A 21491-nucleotide genomic window follows, 5' to 3' on the forward strand; every position below is an offset into this window, starting at 1 on the left:
TAACTAAATAAATTAGTAAAACTACCCCATTAATTTCATAGTTATAATTATGAATAGTCCAAACACCCATTTAAATCTATCGAAAAGTATTTTCTAAAATAAAAAGTTCTAGTACTCAAAACGACCAAGAGAGTCTTTACAAGAATGCTTTATTATAAAACTAATGCTCCCATATATGCATTGTATAAAAAAAATAAAAAATCGCATAGTCAATACTAGACACGAAAATAATGATATTACCATTAATTTGTACCAAGAATACAAAACAATAAAGTTACAATAGTAATTCAAATAAATGATTCGAACATTATTCCTTGTCTAAACAATTGATGCATCAAATACGTATTCTGTTGGATATATAGTTTCTTTAACAAAAGTTAAAAAAACAATTTCAAATCAGAATACTATTTATATATATCAGTACAAAAGTTAAAGATAATTGCATTGATTAAAATTCATAATAATTCAAAACGCAAATACATATGAATAATTATTATACAAACAAAATCGCATCAAATCATAATCAAATATAAAATATATAAGGATAAATTAACTAAAAGATACCTCACTTTCAATTTTTTGTTTGTGTTTATTTTTCAATAATCATTTACCCAGTTTATTCTCCAAAACATGAACCTCGCAAGAATTTTTTTTTGGATGAACATCATGAATAATGGGCAGATATATCATTCAGATTTTGAAAAAATTATAACTGATGTAGAGAGTTTTAATCATCTGTTACATTTTGTAATTTTTCTCTCCCCTAAATAGCTCCAGTTTGTTATATAAATTATGTATTCTTTTTAATTAAATAAAATAATTAAAATATAATTAAAATACATAATAAGATAAAATTTAGACATTATCACTAAATATTGAAAGTGTTGACACTATACCCTATTAAATACTAAAATAATGACAAAGTAGTCAAAATTTCTAACTTAATTAGTAAAAATATCTACACTTTAAAATATTTAATCAAAATGTCAAAATGTCAATATTTTAAAAATAATTTGTAGGAAAAATTAGTAAAGTAGTCACAATCCTAACTTAATTAGTAAAAATATCTACATTTTAAAATATTTAATCAAAATGTTAAAATGTCAATATTTTAAAAATAACTTTTAAATATTATTATTTGTCTTTACTTTTATTTCTCAAAACAATCCAACATAAAATATATTCACTATCCATTTAGACTTCTTCTAGACTTTAATACCATTAAATTTATTTCCATCATTAAGATTTTCATTTTGTTTTCCCTTTTACCATTTTCACCACTATTGTCTTTCATTGTTGAAGAAGAACTAATTATTCAAGTTCATATCAATTTGTTCAAATCTATCGATTAATTCAAGAAATCTCTCAATACATAAAGGTATTTTCGTAATCATCTTTTATTTTGCGAGATTTCATAAAATTTTGTTTTCGAGATAGAAAATTATGTTGAATTTTGGATTTTATGTATTACAAATTTTTCGTTATTTTTTCGATTTTTATATGAATTTTTTAAGTAGGATACATCTACGCCAAGTTCGAGTCTAACATCAACTTGTATGTCTTTCGGCGTCAACTTTCTTTTATGATCAACTAGCTTGGGCTTTATTATACCTCCAACAAGACTGCTTGTTGCTTGTCTCTGACTATACACTTTATCTTTTAATGGACATGTATGCTCATCTACAAACTTTCTAATTCTAAACATTCTCGATTTATTGATGTCGGAAGCCTTCATTATCCATCCACAATTTTCATATACACAAACAAGTGTATAACTGCACGAATTATAAAAAAAAAAACAAAACAAATTAAGACATGATATTATGTGGAATAATTACTATAACAACAAAAGATAAAATCTATTTTAATACAAAAACCTTACTACACTTATTCTTTCTGTCTTCCACTAAAATCTATTATCAATGGCATATTTCATCATCACAGCTCTCAAGGTACGTTTATTCTTATAAACTTGATCCTCAATGACTTCTTTATGATTCATATTGCAGATAATAGAGTTACTTAACTCAGTACTGATTAATGGTGCACTAATAACTAGTGCTTGATTATCAGTAGTACTTCCTCCGTTTATACTACACATGCCAATATCTTCTTCATACTGATTTTTACAATTTATATCACGATCGTTCATAAATACACTTACACAAATGGGATACTTTGCGAATTCTCGATCTTTCTTCAATGAGACATATACTCTCATTCCCATATCGTTGTGTATCTCCAAAGGTGCAATGCTACCTTCTATTTTATACTTAAGTTTCAATATGTTATACCTCAAATATACCCCAATCTGATTAGCAACTTCGTCAACTAAATCTTTATACGATGCATATTCTTTAATCATAATTGCTTCAGTTGTGTAATCAACATAGCAATTATCTTCAATCCAATGTTCAGAATGCTTTACTATAAAACTAATGCTCCCCATATATGCTTTGTAGTAAAAAAAAATCAAAAGTCACATAGTCAATACTAGATACGAAAATAATGACATTACCATTAATTTGTATCAAGAATACAAAACAGTAAAGTTACAATAGTAATTCAAATAAACGATTCGAACATTAATCCTTGTCTAAACAATTGATGCATCAAATACATATTCTGTTGGATATATAGTTTCTTATACAAAAGTTAAAAACACAATTTCAAATCAGAATACTATTTATATATATCAGTACTAAAGTTAAAGATAATTGCGTTGATTAAAATATATAATAATTCAAAACGCAAATACATATGAATAATTATTATACAAACAAAATCGCAACAAATCATAATCAAATACAAAACATATAAGGATTAATTAACTAAAACATACCTCATTTTCGACTTTTCATTTGTGTTTATTTCCAAAAATCGTTTACCCAGTTTATTGTCCAAAACATAAACCTCGCAAGAATTTTTTTGTGGATGAACTTCATGAATAATGGGCATATATACTATTCAGATTTTGAAATATTATAACTGATGTAGAGAGTTTTAAGCATCTGTTACTTTTTATAAATTTTATACTCCCCTAAATAGCTCCAGTTTGTTATATAAATTATGTATTCTTTTTAATTAAACAAAATAATTAAAATATAATTAAAATACATAATAAGGTAAAATTTTGACACTATCACTAAATATTGAAAGTGTTGACACTATACCCTATTAAATACTAAAATAATGACAAAGTAGTCACAATTTCTAACTTAATTAGTAAAAATATCTACACTTTAAAATATTTAGTCAAAATTTCAAAATGTCAATATTTAAAAAATAAGTTGTAGTAAAAATTAGTATAGTAGTCACAATTCTTAACTTAATTAGTAAAAATATCTACAGTTTAAAATATTTAATCAAAAGTCAAAATGTCAGTATTTTAAAAATAATTTTTAAATACTATAATTTGTCTTTCCTTTTATTTCTCAAAACAGTCCAACATTAAATATATTCACTATCCATTTAGACTTCTTCTAGAATTTAATACCATTAAATTTATTTTCATCTTTAAGATTTTCAATTTTTTTCTCATTTACCATTTTCACCATTATTGTCTTTCATTGTTGAAGAAGAACTAATTATTCAAGTTCAGATCAATTTGTTCAAATCTATCGATTAATTCAAGAAATCTCTTAATACATAAAGGTATTTTCGTAATCATCTTTTATTTTGCGAGATTTCATAAGATTTTATTTTCGAAATAAAAAATTATGTTGAATTTTGAATTTTATTTATTACAATTTTTACGTCATTTTTTTTATTTTTGTATCAGTTTGTTAAGTAGGATACATCTACGCCAAGTTCGAGTCTAACATCAACTTGTATGTCTTTCGGCGTCAACTTTCTTTTATGATCAACTAGCTTGGGCTTTATTATACCTCCAATAAGACTGCTTGTTGCTTGTCTCTGACTATACACTTTATCTTTTAGTGGACATGTATGCTCATCTACAAACTTTCTAATTCTAAACATTCCCGATTTATTGATGTCGGAAGCCTTCATTATCCATTCACAATTTTCAGATACACAAACAAGTGTATAACTGCATGAATTATAAAAGAAAATAAATAAATCAAATTAATACATGATATTATCTGGAATAATTACTATAACAACAAAAGATAAATTCTATATAAATACAAAATACCTTACTACACTTGATCTTTCTGTCTTCCACTAAAATCTATTATCAATGGCATATTTCATCATCACAACTTTCAAAGTACGTTTATTCTTATAAACTTGATCCTCAATGACTTCTTTATGATTCATATTGCAGATAATAGAGTTACTTAACTCAGTACTGATTAATGGTGCACTAATAACTAGTGCTTGATTATCAGTAGTACTTCCTCCGTTTATACTACACATGCCAATATCTTCTTCATACTGATTTCTATAATATATATCACGATCGTTCATAAATACACTTACACAAATGGGGTACTTTGCGAATTTTCGAGCTTCTTTTTTCAATGAGACATATACTCTCACTTTCATATCGTTGTGTATCTCCAAAGGTGCAATGCTACCATATATTTTATACTTTAGTTTCAGTCTGTTATACCTCAAATCTACCCAAATCTGATTAGCAACTTCATCAACTAAATCTTTATACGATGCATATTCTTTAATCATAATTGCCTCAGTTGTGTAATCAACATAGCAATTATCTTCAGTCCAATGTCCAGAATGCTTTATTATAAAACTAATGCTCCCCATATATGCTTTGTAGTAAAAAAAAATAAAAACTCACATAGTCAATACTAGATACGAAAATAATGACATTACCATTAATTCGTATCAAGAGTACAAAACAATAAAGTTACAATAGTAATTCAAATAACGATTCGAACATTATTCCTTGTCCAAACATTTGATGCATCAAATACATATTCTGTTGGATATATAGTTTCTTATACAAAATTTAAAAAAACAATTTCAAATCAGAATACTATTTATATATATCAGTACAAAAGTTAATAATTGCATTGATTAAAATATATAAAAATTCAAAATGCAAATACATATGAATAATTATTATACAAACAAAATCACATCAAATCACAATCAAATACAAAATATATATGTATTAATTAACTAAAACATACCTCACTTTAGACTTTTCGTTTGTGTTTATTTTTCAAAAATCGTTTACCCAGTTTATTCTCCAAAACATAAACCTCGCAAGAATTTTTTTGTGGATGAACTTCATGAATAATGGGCAGATATATCATTCAAATTTTGAAAAAAATGTAACTGATACAGAGAGTTTTAAGCATCTGTTACTTTTTATAATTTTTTCTCTCTCTCCTAAATTGCTCCAGTTTGTTATATAAATTATGTATTCTTTTTAATTAAACAAAATAATTATAATATAATTAAAATACATAATAAGGTAAAATTTTTACATTATCACTAAATATTGAAAGTGTTAACACTATATCCTATTAAATACTAAAATAATGACATTTTAAATAATTTCCCATTTTTTATAGCAATTTTTGTTCTTTCTTTTTTCTCCCTCTCTTTATTCTGCCCCCCAAATGAAAGAAGAAGGGGATTTAAATAGGTGTTTAACATTAAACCCCCAACTCTTCTTGAAAACTTAAGAGTGAATGAATGCATTGGACTCTTTGTTTTACCAAGGTGTCACCTAAGATGACCAATGAAATATTTTTTTTATTTCAGATTAATTAAATGACTCTTTTGCCTTTTTAGATGACTTATTTACTTTATTCATTATTTGAATAATAGTTATGTGGGTCATCAGAAAATAAAATGCTCAAATGTCATTTAGATGACCCATTTCTTTTATTCATTGATTGAATAAAAACTAATGGGTCATCTAAAAAATTCTAAAAATAGGCCCAAATTGTTATGTAGATCACCCATTTCTTTTATTCATTGATTGAATAATAGCTAATGGGCCATCTAAAAATTCCAAAATAGGCCCAAAATATTGACCCATTTCATCAAGACCCAAACAAATTGACCCACTAACACAAAATCTACACATCTAGACTATTTTGTAGATCAAAAATAACAAAATAAGGCAGAAAAAAATTTAAATAAACATAAAAACGAAATAAAAAAAAATACTTCAAGCAACAACGTCAACATGACTCAAAGAACATTAAAAAACAAATAAAAATCCGACAATAAACGACTTATATGGTCAAACGAAAAAGGATAAGGACGGATTTGGATAGAGATTGAGAGGGGGAGAAAGATTGACATAAATTTCATGTAAATGAAGGTCGCCAGAAAACTTCGCCAAATTTTTTTTGATGAATTTTGGACTTCAAGTTTATATCAAATGATAGCCCTTGAAGATCTCTACTCATTTAAGGGTTTGGGATGTGAATGATTGGAACTTCATAAATCTAAGGAAAAAAGTGAAGATTCAAATTTGGTTTTCCTCAGATCTACGGAATTTGGCTACATATATGGATGAAAGGTTTGTGGATTTGTGTAGAGGAGGGTTAAAGGAAAAGATGGTAAATTTTTGAAGATTTTTCCAGCCAAAAGGGTGGTGGCTGGCGGCGGCATGAGAGCAAAGAGAAGAAGAAAATTAAAATCTAAATAAAAAGAATGTTAATTTTTGGAGTTTTGTATTTTTGTTTGGGTCCAATAATAGCCCTTGGATCAAAATATCATCAATGGTCGAGATTCAATCTTGACCATTTCTATTGGACCGGGTCAAAATCAATTGGACCATCAGAATTGATCTAAATCAGCCCAATTCAAACAAAATTGGGTCATTTGGACCACTAAAATAATAAAAACAAAAAACCCAAAAATACACATAAAAAATATCTATACAAAATAAAAATACCTTACTATATATTATAGGAGTAAAATAAACACGTCAAAAATTAGGTGTTCACAGCATGTCCCTCTTTGCTTGGAAACATGAAGACTTTCAAGCAAAGAAAGTGAACGAAGTGGCTAATTTTTGACAGTTTCAAACTCCGATGAAGCCATTTTGGAAAAAATGACCGAACCTTGCTTCAGAAATTACCTAGATATCCTTGATTAAAAGAAAATCAGATCAGTGTAGTTCGAGAAACTTTGTTAACCTAAACTATCAGAAATGGTGGTCAAAAGATTACTTCATATTACTTGTCATCATCTACTGCCTATAGTAACAATAACTAGAGAACTATGTCTCTGTACATTATAAATGTTACATGATCCCTAATTTATTTGTCTTCTTAGGATCTTGTCTTGATCTTTCACTTGCTCTGTGCATTATCTTTGAGATTGATCTTCATGTTCTCTTGGCGGCTGGTGGATCATCCTTAAGTGCATGTTTTAACTTGAGTTGGTTGTTGAAGCTCAAAACTCAAGATCACAAAATGAAGAACCTATGTAGAATGTGTTTCCTTTAGAGAAGAAGAAATAAATGAGAATTTTGAACTAGGAAGTAACCCTAGAATGAATATGTGAAGTGAGTTGTGTTGCCCTGAGAGTTTCAAATAAGACACATTGTCTTTGTAGATTGTCCTAAGATTGGGTGTATCCCCAAAAATGTGAGCATGGTGCGTATAACCCATGAATGTTGGTGCGTATTGCCCAAGATATGCATATGGTATCTATTTCCCATGAAAAGAGAATTGATCTATATTGCATCTGAATAAGGACTGGTGCAGTGCACATAAATTCAGATTGATCCGTATTGCACGGAATTTAGAGTAGTGCATATTGCTTATGCACAAAGGATGGTGCGTATTGACCATTAACAAAGTATATGTGCGTATTGCATATAATTCAAATTGATGTGTATTACACATGAATTCAAATTGGTGTGTATTGCACGAACAAAGGATGGTGCATATTGCCCATGAATAAAGGACATGTGCACGTTGCGCAGAATTCAGATTGATGCGTATTGCATATGAATTCAACTTGGTGTGTATTGCACGGTATTCAGATTGATGCATATTGCACATGAACAAAGGATGATGCGTATTGCCCATGAATAAAGGATGTGTGCATATTGCGCAGAATTCAGATTGGTGCATATTGCACGAAATTCAGACAGGTACGCATTGCACATGAACAAAGGATGGTGCGTATTGCCCATGAATAAATGATGTGTGCGTGTTGCACGAAATTCAGATAGGTGCGTATTGCATGAAATTCAGACAGGTGCATATTGCACATGAACAAAGAATGATGCGTATTGCCCATGAATAAAGGATATGTGCGTGTTGCATGAAATTCAGATTGGTGCGTATTGCACATGAATTCAGAATTGGTGCGTATTGCACAAAATTCAGATTGGTGCGTATTGCAAATGAACAAATGATGGTGCATATTACCTATGAATAAAAATATGTGTGCGTATTGCACGAAATTCAGATTGGTGCGTATTGAACATGAATTCAGAATTGGTGTGTATTGAACAGAATTTAGATTGAAGAGTACTACCCGAAGCTCTTGCATTGAGAGGCAAGAATGTGAGTAGCATGAGATGAAACGCCAAACATTTGAAAACTTTGGAGAACTTCCTTTTTGTGATGTTTTCTTTGAAATCTTGCATTTCTTTCCTTCTTGTGTGGAGCAAATGAAAGAGAAAATTGTTAGTTTGAAGCAGTGGTTGGTTTGTAGCCTTGATGCTCCAACGATTTGACCATACTCCCGACCAATTTCTCCAACTTTACTCCAAATCCTTGGTTGACCAACCTTTGAAGTTTCCTCTTTGTCAATTCAGGGCCTTGATCTTTTCGGTACAACCAAATATCATAGTGCGAGTGATGTCCCAAAGAATGATGACTTTAGAGACTATATCGTATATCTTCACGAATTTTTAGCAAAGATCTGAGGTGTTTTTAGTCTTTGATCAATGGCATGTCAACTCAAATACTCAACTTTACTTTTGGGAACCCGTAGTAAGCTTTGCAATCTTTACTTTATTTTGTCAAGATATTATATTAAAAAGACTAGAAAAATATCAAACTTATGAGTATGAAAGATTGGATCAACAAGACTATAAACTTAAGGAAGGACATTCCTTTTTAAACAAAAATGACAAAGAGAAATTATCTAGAGGCATATGTCGACTTTGATTAAACCATGACATACACTTTGGACTTGACCCCTGATCCGTTTGAGTTCTTTAGTTCTCAAAATCTGATTCATCGTCAATTGATCTATGTGCCCTTCATGCAGAGGTGTCGAGAAATGGTCATCTTTGCAAATTTCTTTCAATGATGTTTCTCCCTGTATCTTAAGGTGTCTATAGGATTTTTACCTATAAGATATTTTTCTTTGTCGTCTTATGGTGCCTATGAAGGTTTTCACCGATAAGACTTACTCATTTTTTTTATGATCAACATCATTCTTAGAGTTTATCAAAACGTAGGTTGCAGCATAAACAGAATTACAATCTGACATTATTCTATCCAAAAAAAATGCCCCAGTTTTCTATAAATATTGGAAGACATTTTTTTTTGGTATGACCAAACCCCAAAGGGTTGCCTACGTATTCTTTCGGAATCAGGTGAAACCTTGTTCAAATTTTCAATGAGAGGATTTTTTTTGGAAGAGGTGCATTTGTTCTATCTACCCGAAACTTGTCGCAGTACCTTAGAACGCGTTAAATGTAGTATCTTTTGACTGCATCCACATTAATAATTATGCCTGTGATTTTTCCTTCCACATTAGTAAGGTGCAGGGCTCTTTTGGACAATACTTCCTTGATAAGATATGAACCTTGCCAATTTTGGGAAAACTTTCCTTTGCTTCTTCTTGGTGCGGGAGAATGCGCTTTAAGACCAATTGACCTACTTCAAAGTGTCTAGGGTGCACCTTTTTTGTATGTACGAGCCATCATTTGCTGATAAAGTTGACTAAAACAAATAGCCGTCAATTATTTCTTGTCTATTAATGCGAGTTTCTCTAGTCGGGTTTTGATCCATTCAGTATCTTCAATTCCATCCTCGACAATAATTCGAAGAGATGAAATTTTGACTGGCACTGGAATCACAGCCTCAGTTTCGTACACCAGCAAATAAGGAGTTGCACCAATCGAGGTGCGCACTGTTGTGCGATATCCTAAAAGTACAAAAGGCAGTTTCTCATGCCATTGTCTAGTTGAACGATCCTTTTGAGAATCTTTTTGATATTCTTGTTGGCGACCTCCACAGATCCGTTGGCTTTTATACGTTATGGAGTAGAATTGTGGTGCACAATTTTGAACCGCTCGGATACCTCCTTCATCAGATTACTATTGAGGTTTGTAGCATTATCTGTGATAATATCTCTTGGGATACCAAATCGATAAATGACATTTAAATGGACAAAATCCACGACCTCCTTCTTAGTGACTGCTTTTAAAGTGATCGCCTCCATCCATTTGGTGAAGCAATCAATTGCGACCAAAATAAATCGATGTCCATTAGAGGCTTTTGGCTCAATCGGTCTGATGACATCCATTCACCATGCAACAAAGGGCCAAGGAGCAACCATGGGGTGCAAATCTGAATGAGGTGAATGAATGAGATCACCATGAATTTGACATTGATGACATTTTTTCACAAAGCGAAAGCAATCCCTTTCCATGGTAAGCCAATAATACCCCGCCCGAAGTATATTTTTGGCAAGGACATATCCGTTAATGTGTGGTCCACATACCCCAACGTGCACTTCATTCATGAACTTCTCAGCTTCTTCAGCATCCACACATATCAATAAGTTCAGATTTGGAGTTCGTTTATACAAAACATCCCCACTCAAAAGGAAACCATTAGCCAGACGTCTAATAGTTCTTTTTTGGCTTCCATTGGCATGTTCGGGGCATCTCTCTGTCTTCAAAAAATTCTTGATCTATGAGACCATGGCTCAGCATCTCGTTCTGCTTCCACTGTATTACAATGACCATGTTGGTCCCGAACTTGAATCTCCAATGGGGTGATGTAAGTGTTTCCAGGATATGGAAGCATTGGGGCAAAATTAGCCAAGGCATTAGCCAATAAATTATGAAACCTGGGATGTATCTAAAATCTATGGACCTAAACCTTTTGCTAAGATCTTCAACACATTGTCTGTATGGAAGAAGCTTGAGGTCTCGAGTTTCCATTCACCTTGAGCTTGTCGAAAAAGCAAATCAGAATCTCCCAACACAATCAATTCTTGCGCACCCAAATCTATTGCCATATGTAGAACCATGATACAAGCTTCATACTCAGTTGTATTATTTGTACAACATAAATGAAGTCGAGCTGTTGCAGGGTAATGTTGCCCTGTGGGCTATATTAGAATCGACCCAATCCCTATGCCTTTTGCGTTGATTGCCATATCAAAGTACAATTGCCAGGACTGATTTCCATATGAACATACTTCCTCAATTGATCTAATCTCTTCATCTGGAAAATATGTATCCAAATGGTTCGTAGTCACCATCGACTGAGTTCTCTGCCAAGTGGTCTGCCAAAGCTTGAGCTTTCATTGCAATGCGAGTGACATATATAATGTCGAATTCTGTGAGCAAAATTTTCCATTTCGTGAGTCTTCAAGTTGGCATTGGCTTTTGAAAGATGTACTTCAAAGAATCCATCCTTAATATGAAGTAAGTTGTGTAGGACAAGAGGTAATGTCTTAACTTTTGAGCTACCCAAGTTAGGGTGCAACACGTTCTTTCCAAAAGGGTGCACTTGACCTCATAACTAGTGAATTTCTTGCTCAAGTAGTACATAGCTTGCTCCTTCCTGCCTGTGGAATCGTGTTACCCGAGAACACACCCAAAGGCATTGTCTGTCATTGAAAGATATTGAATAGAAAGAGAGGCCTATCAGGTTCAGGCGGGAACAACACAGGAGGGTTGGACAAATATTCCTTGATTTTTACAAAAGCTCATTGATAGTTTTCTGTCCATCTAACAGCAACATCCTTCTTCAAAAGTTTGAAAATGGGCTCACAAGTGGTTGTGAGTTGTGCAATAAACCTACTGATGTAGTTCAACCTCCAAAGTAGACTCATGACTTCACTTTTATTTTTCGTGGGTGGAAAATTTTGAATGGCTCTTATTTTGGAAGGATTAAATTCAATTCCCCTTTTACTGACAACAAAACCCAGAAATTTCCAGATGGAACTCCAAATGCACATTTTGCTGGATTAAGCGTGAGATCATATCTTTGCACTCCTTCCAAGAATTTTCTCAGATCTTACACATGATTAGCTTGTGTTTTAGACTTGATTATTACGTCGTCGACGTATACTTCAATTTCTTTATGCATCATATCATGAAACATGGTGGTCATATCTCTCATGTATGTTTCCCCAGCATTATAAAGACCAAACGACATGACCCTGTAGCAATAGGTCTCCCATAGAGTGGTGAAAGTAGTTTTCTCAGCATACTCTTCATCCATCAAGATTTGATGATACCCCACATAACAGTCCACAAAAGATTGAATCTCGTGTTTTGCACAATTATCAACTAGAATGTGGATATTAGGAAAGGAAAAGTTATCCTTTGGACTAGAATTATTCTAATCCCGATAGTCAACACAAACTCTTGTCTTTCCATCCTTTTCCAACCAAGTAGTGTAATGAATATCTTGGATCACATTCGCATCCAGTTGTTTCATGATTTCCTCCTTGATTTTTTCACTCACGTCCGGTTTGAATTTCCTTCTTTTCTGTTAGACGGATGGAAAATCAGGATGAGTGGGCAACTTGTGAACCACTAAATCAACACTCAAACCTGGCATGTCATCATAAGACCAACCAAACACATCTTTATAATAAAAAAAAAGTTGTATTATGGCCTTTCTAATTTCCTGATTGATATGCAGACTTATTTTTATTTCCTTAACATCCTCAGTACTTCCCAAATTGATTGTCTCAGCTTCACTAAGATTAGGCTTAGGTTTGTAATCAAACTATTCAAGTTCCCTATTAATTTCCCTAAAAGCCTCTTCTTCATCATATTCAACCTCTTGACTTGGTGATTCAAGAATAAACAACTCTTTGAAATCTAGAAGTTAATTCCGCATGCATGTCATGTTATCAAATCCGACATTTACCGAACTGAAAAATAGAGAATAAGAATTAACGGAGGGAAAAAGACAAAATTTACTATGAAACTGGAATTCATTTCATTGAAATCGGAAAAAGAGGAGAGAAGGGTTGACACTAATACAAAATGCGGATCACAACCCTGAAAATAACAAAATACAAAAGAGTAGCAAAACAAACTACCGCGACTCCTTCCTTATGTAGAAAAGAGTGACTTCCCAATTGCTTAGCTCAAAACCTGAGCCCACGAGCTGAACATCGGCATGACTTGTTCCTTCACCAATTTGGACCATATTTACTTCACAAAACAACTGACTGGAGATCCTCAATAACTTTTTCAATGTCTTCAAGAGTGAATGAATCTTTCATTTTAGAACCCTTAGGTTTGATGAAAGAATGAGAAATATGGGGAATCGGTTGCGGCAACGCCCAATCAATACTTTTGTAGTTCTTAGCCTTATCTCCATTCTCTTACTTTGTTTGTATCCGAGTCAATAGGGGCCTTGGTTTCCTAAGAGAGTAATGGGATCCACGATTTCTTGCGAACATACTCCCAAACCTTTATCGGGTTGATAACTATATTTGAGCATTGTCGTTTCTGCCATTGATTCGAAAGAAGAGAGATATGATTGGATGATAGGTTCTCCTTCTTTAAAGCGATCGACTGATATGACCTCAAAAGACTGGTAAACAACTGAATCACATCCTTCTTTTGCCTCAACGTATGGGATGGATGGATCTCTTTAAATAGGTGAATCATCTTACCCATGAACAATGATTACCTGATGGTTGTATTTAAACTTGACAACTTGATATAAAGTTGATGGGACATCCCGAGCCATGTGGATCCATGACCTTTCTAGTATAAAAATTATAAGATGTTTCCATATCCATTACTTCGAACACAATATAAAGTCCACTGGCCCAATTGTCATGTTTAACTTGATAATGGTATCCCTCCTTGAACCATCATAAGCTCGCACAAATACATTGCTGGGGCAATTCTGTCAAGGTTAACTTTTAGGCTTCGCAGCATAGAAAGAGGACATATGTCTACCCCTGATCCTCCATCTATCATGACCCTCTTTACATAGTATCTTTCACATTTCACTTTAAGAAGCAAAGCTCTGTTGTGTTCAGCTCCTTCCTTGGGCAACTCATCATTAGTGAAAGTGATGGTGTTTGACTTAAAGACGCGATTGACCATTTTCTCCAACTATTTTACTGTGGTCTCATTCGACACATGTTTTTCATTCAAAACCTTATTCAACACACGATGATGTTCTTCTGAGTGCAAAAGTAGAGACAACAGTTAAATCTGTGCGGGGATCTTCTTAAATTGTTCCACAATAGAGTAATCTGGAACCTTAAGATTTTTTAGAAATTTTTCATATTCTTCCTGAGTAACTGCTTTATTTAGTGGTACTTGGATATTTTGAGTCATCTTCCCTTTTCTTAATTCTTCTGGAGAATAACATCTTCCGAATGTGTCAAACCTCCCCCTTCATCAACTTCTTCGACAATCTCCTTTCCTCGATAAACCACCATGATTTTGTTATAGTTCAAAGGGACAACCTCTGAATCAATTACCGGAAGCTGTACAAAGATAGGCTCTTTCAACTTGGTCAAGAAACTTTGGTCCTGTTTTGTTAATGAAAAACCTTTTGATACATACAACTTTGGCATAGCCATTCGAACTTTAATCCCCTTCGAAACCCTCGGGATGCACAAAACTTTGGTGTTAAGATTGACACCTTCCATACTTAGAGATGCAGCTGGTTCTAAACTCTTTATCAACTTGACTTCCTCTCTGATCTTCCTAAAAAACTTTTCCATTTTTCCAAGGAATTTGTTCTCTTGATCATCACAAACCATACCCCACTAAGTTGTTTTGAGTTGGAAGTGGGTTATTGGCCACATTGGGAGTGTTTTGATCATTTGTCACAACGAAAACTCCATGATCGATTAGCTTCTCTATCTCCCCATTCAAGGTACAATAATTATCAGTGCTGTGTCCTGGGGACCCTGAATTGTACTCACATCTTTCATTGACTTGGAAACCTGGAGCATTTGGATTCAGACGATATGGTGGGATACACTCAATCACTCCTATCTTTCTCAACTTTTGAAACAAGCTGGAGTACAAATCTCCCAATGGAGTGAATTTCTTTTTCTGTGTTTTCTCTTGAATATAATTTTTCATAGGATAATGGTTATAAGGGACCTGATAGGGCGGTCATTGTGGGCGAAGGTTTCCTTGAGTTGGGGCTCGAAAATACGGGAGACTGGGAAGATGCACATATGACTGAGCATTAAAGACCATGTACGGAGATGGAGGTACCAGATATTGAGGGGCATAAGGTTAGGAATGCCGAGGATAGCTAGGTTGTCCCTGAACCGATGGGTGAGGACAATTAGAATTCCTGTGAACGCCCCTTGACTCCGATGCGAGCGAACCAACTTCCTCTTTTCTTTTACGATTTCCAAAACTTGTTGAACCACCTTGAATGTCCTGTGTGGTATCTTTGACTGTTGTCTGGATCACGATTTTCCTCTTTTTAGACCACTTTAGACCATGTCCCCAATTTTGATTGCTATGTGAAACGGTCTTCTCATTGCGGCTGTGAGGTGGTAGAAGTAGTTAGGATCTTGAGCCTCTATAATGATATCAACCAATTCTTTCTCATTTAACGGTGTCTTAACTCGGGCTGCTTGTTCTCTCCATTTGATAACATATTCTCTAAAGCTTTCACTTGGCTTCTTTCTCATATTGGAGAGTGTATAGCGATCCAGCATAATGTCGATGTTGTACTTAAATTGTCTAACAAAATCTTGAGCTATATCATCCCATATGTGCCAATGGGAGATCTTTTGGTCTATAAACCATTCTGAAGCGACACCAGTCAGGCTCTCACCTAAATATGCCATGAGTAATTCTTCTTAACCCGTGGACCCTGACGTTGATTGCAGTATCTCTTATGGTGTGCTATTGGATTACCGTGCCCATCATACTTATCGAACTTAGGGGTTTTGAACCCAGGTGGCAGGTGGACATTTGGGAACATACACAAGTCCTTGAGCGCGACACTTTTGTGCCCTCCTAACCCATGCATGCTCTTCATGTCTTGCTCGATGCTTTTCAATTTTTTCAACATTTCTTCTTGCTCTGAGCCTTGAGTGGGCCTCTCCACATCAATGGGGTAGCCGAATTTTACAGAGTTAGGGCCCCAAAATGCTATCCCAGGAGTATAGTATTTCTCTGGATGAGTGGTGAAGTTTCCCTCTTGAGTTGCTCTCTGCGTAACAGTTGGTTTTGGGAGAGTGTAGACCGGTGCAGCTGTTGTGACGATGGTATTATTCCTGAATGACATGCCTTGAGGGCGTGTTGTTGATGGCCCGGCCCTACAATTATCAAATGGACCAGACCTTGGAGGGAAGAATGGGTATGATATTGGGACCTGAGAAGATGAAGATCGGATAGTAGTGATCTTAGGAAAACCAGGAATAGACGTTGGTGGTTCTTGTACATTGGCCCAGGCTTGCCACAACTGTGCCATAATATGTCTCAATGTCCGATTTTCTTCAACAGTTGAAATCTCTATTATTGTTGAATCAATTGGAGTATCCACTGGGTTCACCATAGTTTTATTATTGGTTGTCATTGACACTCTTACCTTAGACCTGGTAAAATGCGGGTATTCTGCTAGTTTGCCACAAACCAACTACCGAAAGCTTACTAAAGTTGAAGTGAAATGAACAAACTTGGTAGGGGTTAGACAATTTTATAAATCAATCACACATTTGTCAATCACATAGTAACATGGGTTCAGAAGGCCATTGTCTCATCCCAACTTTGCTTTGCTTATTGTCCTTTTTTTGGAAAAAGAAAAAGTTTTAAAAAGAAATTCTTATCGGAATCTTTGGAGGTTGTGTACGTATCATGTCGCCACACGAATCTAATCATTAGGTAGTTCAGAAATTTAGACAACTCAACAAGATTAATTTGGAATAGCAAGAAATAAAATCCTTTCATTCATTTGCTAAAAACTTCAACCAAAACGACAAAATCAATGGGTTTAAACACAACCTGGATCAACATAATATCCTTGAACACCAATTTTTAGACTAAAACACCAAGTCTTTCAACAAAACAAAATGAAACAAACAAAAAAAAAACTAAACTTCTCTTCAATCCTCATCACTTTCTTGGGGCCTTCTTTTTCCTCCCAAAGTCTCATAAAAATTCAGCAACACCTTCGGCAGATAGGGAACAATGGTCTTTGCTTGCTCTCCACTTCTTGATTATTCATACGGCGATGATTTTTAATAACATAGAAGGTTTTCTCTACCAGTTGATGAACTTGACGCCTAGCCTTTCCCATGTTTTGATGATAGTCATTTAACAAAGTCTGATTATCACCAAGATTGTTCCTCAAAAGGGCCTCTCGCCCTTCTGCTGCCTCAAGTTTATGGCGAAGTGTTCTCTCTCAATGATCATTTGTCTTTGCCCCTCTTCGATATCAACACAATGGCTGATTTTTCTTTTACATTCTTTTAACTGATACATCCAACATGACCTTTCTTTCTCGAATTTCTCCTTCTACTGGTGAATTTCTCCCTTTTGATAGTGCATGACCTCTTCCGATGCCACTAAGTCCCTCTTCAATCGAGAGATCTCAAAACTCTGCTCCTTTTTTATATGACATGCCAAATGGATTCTACTATCCAATTCTTCCTCTAACCGGGCTAATCTTTCCTCTGCATGCTTCGATTCTCCTTCCATACCTTGCAATTCTAACCGGTGATTTCTTCCTCTTTGGACCTGAACTTCTTGCCGGAGAATGGTTGCTTTGGCCTTCTCCAATTCTTTTTCCAAGTTTCTTATAATGCGTTGATCTCTTCTTTTTCTGCTGGATCCTTTGGGAGTGTCACCAAATGTCATTGGATCACAAAACAACGATAAGTACATAAGAGACACCTTTCTTATCTTGCTTCACAACCATTTAACTTAGCTTAGAAATTGTACTCCAATACCAAATCTTCATAATATCTTCGTTATTAAAGGAAAAACCTGGTGGAGTGTCATATGCAAACCTACTCATATCATCATTGGGTGGGATTTCATGAACTCTGACCAGCTGGCGCATAACCCAAAAAAGGGGAATAGGGTTGAACACCTCTAAGACCAATCAACACCAAAAATGAGATACCACTAGACATGCAAATGATATCCTTAGCTGGGAACCAGTAATAATTCCACACTATTTCATCAGATGTGATCACCAAAAGTTTTTCTTCACATGCTATGATTCCTTTTGGAAAATCAATTTTGGCTTCCCTTTCCTTATGGGAGGAAACGTAATTACACCAGTCTGGAGTAACCTGTGCACACAATCATAGTGCTAAAGGTATTCCAAAATAATATTTGGAGAAAAATATTACAACCTTCAAAGTAATGCACGAAACATATCTGCCAGGATCATAGAAATAATAGTTGAACATTCCATTATCGTCAACGCCTTCACCACTAGCCATACGAATGTCAATATGCTTGTCCTGTTTGGGAAAACCAATGAGCCCCAAAGTTCGACCATAAAGGCAAAACATCCATTTGCCTTCCAAGCCTCATCACCCCCTTGGTTATTCAGCTGGTTTTGATAGTTTTTGAATCCATCCTTTTGCCGTATCTCTGGTATAGAAATTCAAGTGAGACCTACACATTTTCAAACTCTCTTTCTCTATTAGATTGATCTTGAGGATTTCTAGGAACTTTTTAACATCAAAATATTTCGGAATTATGGGTCTTTTATTGCATAGATCAGCACCTCGAACACTAGACCCTTTCCCATGAAGCCGACAATTTCTTCCAAAGTTAGTGTCATTTCAAAGTTAGAAAATCGAAATACATTAGTTTTTGGATCCCAAAAGGGATCAATGCGTCGATCACATTCCTTCCAGGGTCAATCTCCATTAGATGCACTAGATGCCCCAAGTGTTCCTTTACTATTGTTTGCTCATGACTCCCCATGTCTGTCCACTATTTCGATAAATCTTTGGGTATGGTGTCAACGATCATGAACCCTGAAATTTCTTCGCTTCTAGACTATAGAATCCAATTAAAGGTTTATGAAAAACTCTAACCGGGGAAGGAAAGAAAAGTAAAGAAAAGTTTTTGAAAAAAAGAAAAGAAGATAAAACACCCATTTTTACAAACACTGAACCCGAGAAGGAATGCCTACATATCTCTTTTTAGTGAGAATCAGGTGTGCTTAGTTAATAAAAAAAACTTGCCCCCTTGGATGAATACCCTTTATTTCGAATTTTTTTTTTAAAAACAAAACTCACAAGCTATTTTGAAGCTGGTTAACAATGTAAAGACCTTCTGAACCAATTATTTTCACATAGCACATAAAATGAATATTTTGGTCTAGAGTAGATAACTATCATAGATTTTTCTAGGCCAAATGTGCATGATGGAAAAAAGACACAACATACAAGTTACCCAGTATTCCTAAGTTAAAAAAAAAACTCTTATTGGGTAAGGAAATCTATTGATCGGAGGAAAGGTATGAGGTACCCTCCGAGTCCCGTGATTCTAGCAAAGTCGCTTTATTAAGTTATATTTAATTAAAAATGATTTTTTGGATAAAAAGGAGAAATTTTGTATTAATTACTATATTTTTTGAAAAAATTGATTGGCCTAGGAGCGTAACCGCACACAAGACCCTCTTTTTTCCTTTTTAGAAAGAGAATACACACGAAGAATCGTAACCGAACACATGATGATATTTGAAATTTTATTTTTTTTAAAACAACAACAACTGATAATTAATTACTCAATTTTTTCTAATAATGACAAAAATGAATAAATGAATATATTGCAACACATAGACAAGAAAATGATTTGTTTTAGCTTATTTATATATTTTTTTTTATCAAAAGAAACAAATAAACATTAAAGTATTACTACTTGACAATAACAACAAAAGAAACAAATAATTTTTTTACAAAACAATAAATAAACACCCTTTTAAATCTGGTGTTATACTAATTTTAATTTTTTTTCTTATATTGATAAAATTTCAGAAATAACAAATTTAGTAAAAAAATTTATTTTATACCAAAAGACCACATTGACTTATTTGAAAAAAGATTCCAAAAAATAACAAATTTTATCTAATTGTTAGATTATTAAGCCAAATTAGTCAAATTTATATTTTTATTTTAATAGTCATTCCATATATTTATTTAAGACAAATAACCAGGTTTACATTCTTGCAGAAATAGCCAGATTTACACTTTTTTTTTCAGAAATAAAAAGATTTACATTTTTTTTTGTTGAAATAACTAGATTTATATTTTTGCAGAAATAACCAGATTTACATTTGTTTTGCAGAAATGACCAAATTTACACTTTTGCAGAAATGACCAGATTTTTATTTTTATTTTTGCAAAAATGACCAGATTAATCATTTTTGTAAAAATATGAAGTTTTACATTTTCTATTTTATTTTCAATCTCTTTTTTTTTTTAAAAAACATAACCTAAAATATTGTGATTGTTATATTATTTCATTTTTTTGACAAAAAACAAGAGTTTACTTACTAATAAAGAGGTAAAATTTAAACTAAACACGATTAGCAATTTATATGTACATAGTAATAAACATAATCTTATAAGAATCACTATAGACTAAGCTAAATAAACAAATACAAACTAAATAACATAGTAGTAAACATAATCACATAAGAATCAAAATAGAGTTAAATAAGTAAGAGAACAATTTAATACCACAACTTTATCAAAACATAAAAGAAAATGTTTAAATTAAAATTTACATGTGAAATGTAAAAAAATACCTAAAGTTGATGACAAACAAAAATGTGGAAGCAAATTTATTTGAATTTCAAAGACCATCAAAGATGAAATATTTTTTAAAGAAGAAGAAATTTTTTATGTTTATTTTTTCTAGCAATTTTTGTTTTTTCTTTTTTCCCTCTTTTTCCCCCCCCCAAACGAAAGAACAAGGGAGTTTAAATAGGTGTTAACATTAAAACCCAACTCTTCTTGAAAATTTAAGAGCCAATGCATGAATTAGATGACCCATTTCTTTTATTCACTGATTGAATAATAGCTAATGGTCCATCAGAAAAATTCTATATAGTCCCAAAATGTTGACCCATTTCATCAAGACCCAAACAAATTGACCCACTAACACAAAATCTGAATATCTAAACTATTTTCAAGATCAAACACAACAAAATAAGGTGAAAAAAAATAAACATGAAAACGAAATTTAAAAAATAATATAATAATAATACTTCAAGCAACAACATCAACATGATAAACTTAAAGAAAATTAACAAAACAAATACAAAATCCGACATCAAATGACTTATATGGTCAAACGAAAAAGGATAAGGACGAATTTGGATAGATTGGGGGGGGGGGGGTCA

At 33.2% G+C, this 21491-nt stretch overlaps 1 protein-coding gene across 1 annotated transcript; it reads right to left on the minus strand.

The window, feature by feature from the left end:
* Nucleotides 1-15603: 15603 nt before the first annotated feature.
* Nucleotides 15604-16676, minus strand: LOC107018719. The gene is made up of 2 exons (XM_015219277.1): nucleotides 16034-16676; nucleotides 15604-15950 (listed from the first exon to the last, which is right to left on the minus strand). The coding sequence occupies exons 1-2, from the start codon at nucleotides 16674-16676 to the stop codon at nucleotides 15604-15606; spliced, it is 990 nt and encodes a 329-aa protein (XP_015074763.1).
* Nucleotides 16677-21491: the final 4815 nt, after the last annotated feature.

This window comes from Solanum pennellii, chromosome 1 (genome assembly GCF_001406875.1).
Source record: "Solanum pennellii chromosome 1, SPENNV200".
In the NCBI taxonomy this organism is placed as follows: Eukaryota; Viridiplantae; Streptophyta; class Magnoliopsida; order Solanales; family Solanaceae; genus Solanum; species Solanum pennellii.